The sequence below is a fragment of the Rhagoletis zephyria genome, unplaced genomic scaffold (assembly GCF_001687245.7).
Source record: "Rhagoletis zephyria isolate East Lansing unplaced genomic scaffold, Rhagoletis_zephyria_1.1 Rzeph_scaffold_00081, whole genome shotgun sequence".
In the NCBI taxonomy this organism is placed as follows: Eukaryota; Metazoa; Arthropoda; class Insecta; order Diptera; family Tephritidae; genus Rhagoletis; species Rhagoletis zephyria.
The window spans coordinates 532,066-534,243 of record NW_016157165.1 but is presented as its reverse complement, the minus strand read 5'-3'; the positions used below and the strand labels follow the sequence as shown (position 1 = coordinate 534,243).

At 37.5% G+C, this 2,178-nt stretch overlaps 1 protein-coding gene across 1 annotated transcript; it reads right to left on the bottom strand.

The window, feature by feature from the left end:
• Positions 1-1,030: 1,030 nt before the first annotated feature.
• On the bottom strand, positions 1,031-1,840 carry LOC108373468 (zinc finger BED domain-containing protein 4-like). The gene has a single exon (XM_017629367.1). It carries the CDS (start codon positions 1,838-1,840, stop codon positions 1,031-1,033), a length of 810 nt encoding a protein of 269 aa, XP_017484856.1.
• Positions 1,841-2,178: the final 338 nt, after the last annotated feature.

The window sequence follows — 2,178 nt, the reverse complement described above, 5'->3', positions numbered from 1 at the left end:
GAAGATGAAGATGAAGATGAAGATGAAGGTGAAGATGAAGATGAAGATGAAGATGAAGATGAAGATGAAGATGAAGATGAAGATGAAGATGAAGATGAAGATGAAGATTTACTTTTATTTTAATTTCTGTATTTATCCCTTTCTTCTTCTCCATACTCAAAATTATCTTCATCCTTGTTTGAGGCCAATCTATTCATGTACATACATACATACATCTTATTCCTAAACTGCTGCTTAGCACGTTTCTTTAATTCATTATCAATATTAAAGCATACATTTAGGAGGCATTTCCGCCCCAACCATGTACATGTATGGCATTGGTATTGGTGGGACTTTTGAATTGATTTTTTCGCTCTATTTTAAACTAATTTGAAATTTTAAAAATTGCCTGCACATAAGCATCAAAATACCTTTCTAATGATATATAACTGTTTATACCTTAGAAGTACAGTTTAGCCGTAAAAGGGGTGTAAAGGAAAAATGATTGCCTATTTATATAATTGATTATGAAAATACTTTTCTTATCGTAGACTTTCTACTTTCAATATATCCTTTCGATCTGTGTAAGACAGAACAGTAACGTTACATCACTATCATTGGACATATCCTATATTATAAAAGAATACCACTTTTTAATTATGTATTCAATAATACAAAAGTCTGTTCAGACAATATTTGTCCATTGAAGACAGTGCAGTAGAACAATCTCAAAGCACATAAAATTCTTTTCATCTTCAAACAACTTACCAGGACATCTCCTATCAGTCTCCACAATAGGGTACCACTACATTTTATGTTTAATATCATTTAATATTTGGAAAAAATGCATATGAAAAATTTGTCAATCCAAATGGCAGTCGGCAAACTCAAGGGATTTCAGGAATAATACTTTGGATAAATGCTGAGGCGTTAGGCGACTCCTATCATCCGTAATACGACCAGCTGCTGAGAATAATCGCTCAGAAGGCACGGAACTTCCCAGTAGGCAACAATATTTCGAAGCCAGTTGTTAATTTGTGATTGGGATTACCTATATATTGTTTGAGATCGATGTCGAGTTAGAACAATCTGCTTGAAGATTTTCAGTCTTTCTCTTCTGTGAATTGGGTTGCTTCAAATCGTGTATGTGACCACTGACTAGATTTAATACTTGTGCGTCATACAAATCGTTTGGAAAGTACGAACGCTTGAAACGGGGATCAAATAAAGCTGCAACTCCGATTAACGATTGGAATCTTATTGTCTCATAGCATCCAAGCCTCTTCTTAATCTCCGACATAAGCGAAGTTTTAACCACCTTTCCTACGTCGGAAATTGGCTGCAGCTTCTTCACTTCAGTACGAAACCAGTCGATGAGCATTAATACTTTGTTCCCAGTAGCATACTTCTCTCCACTAATACTTAGGGTGACCTCTTTGGCTGGTTTTAAAAGAATCACTAGTTCTTTTAATAAGTTCACCTCAGCTGGAAATATCATCTGCGGTGATCCATCCAGACTGAGGAGTGTACAAGTGACAGCATAAAGCAGGACTAGGAAACGTTGGATCATATCGAAAGTTGAGTTCCATCGTGTAGGACAATCCTGGATTAAGCACAGTTGGTACTCATCCTTGGCCTGAGCTTCACGAAGCTTATAGACCGCTGTATTTGACTGACCAAAGAACATTACAATCTTCTTAATCTTGGCGATTAAATTCTTAACGGCTTCGATTGCATTCAACACTGACTGCATGACAAGATTAACGCTATGTGCCAAACAGCTAAGATATTTAGTCTCACCAAATGTATCAATTGTAGCTCTCACGATGTTTCCTCCGTTATCTGTCACGACTGCAAACATTTTATCTCATTCCTAGCTGTAACCGCCTAAGTGATTTTGGCCTAGTTCAGCAAAGCACGCCAGTCATTTCTCTTCTGTGCCAACTGACGCCAATTGGAAACGCCAAGTGAAGCCAAGTCCTTCTCCACCAGCACGGGCATGATGAGTGACTTATAGAGTGTGGTTTTGGTACGTCGAAAGAGGACTTTACTGCTGAATTGCCTACTCAGTCCAAAGTAGCACTTGTTGGCAAGAGTGATTCTGCGTTGGATTTGCATGTTGACATTATTATCGGTGTTAATGCTGGTTCCCAAGTAAACGAAATTCTCTACTTTCTCTGACAATAACACGTTGAATTG

Excerpts from the sequence above, each read along its gene's own strand:
- LOC108373468 (XM_017629367.1), bottom strand. The coding sequence starts at position 1,840 with ATGTTTGCAGTCGTGACAGATAACGGAGGAAACATCGTGAGAGCTACA.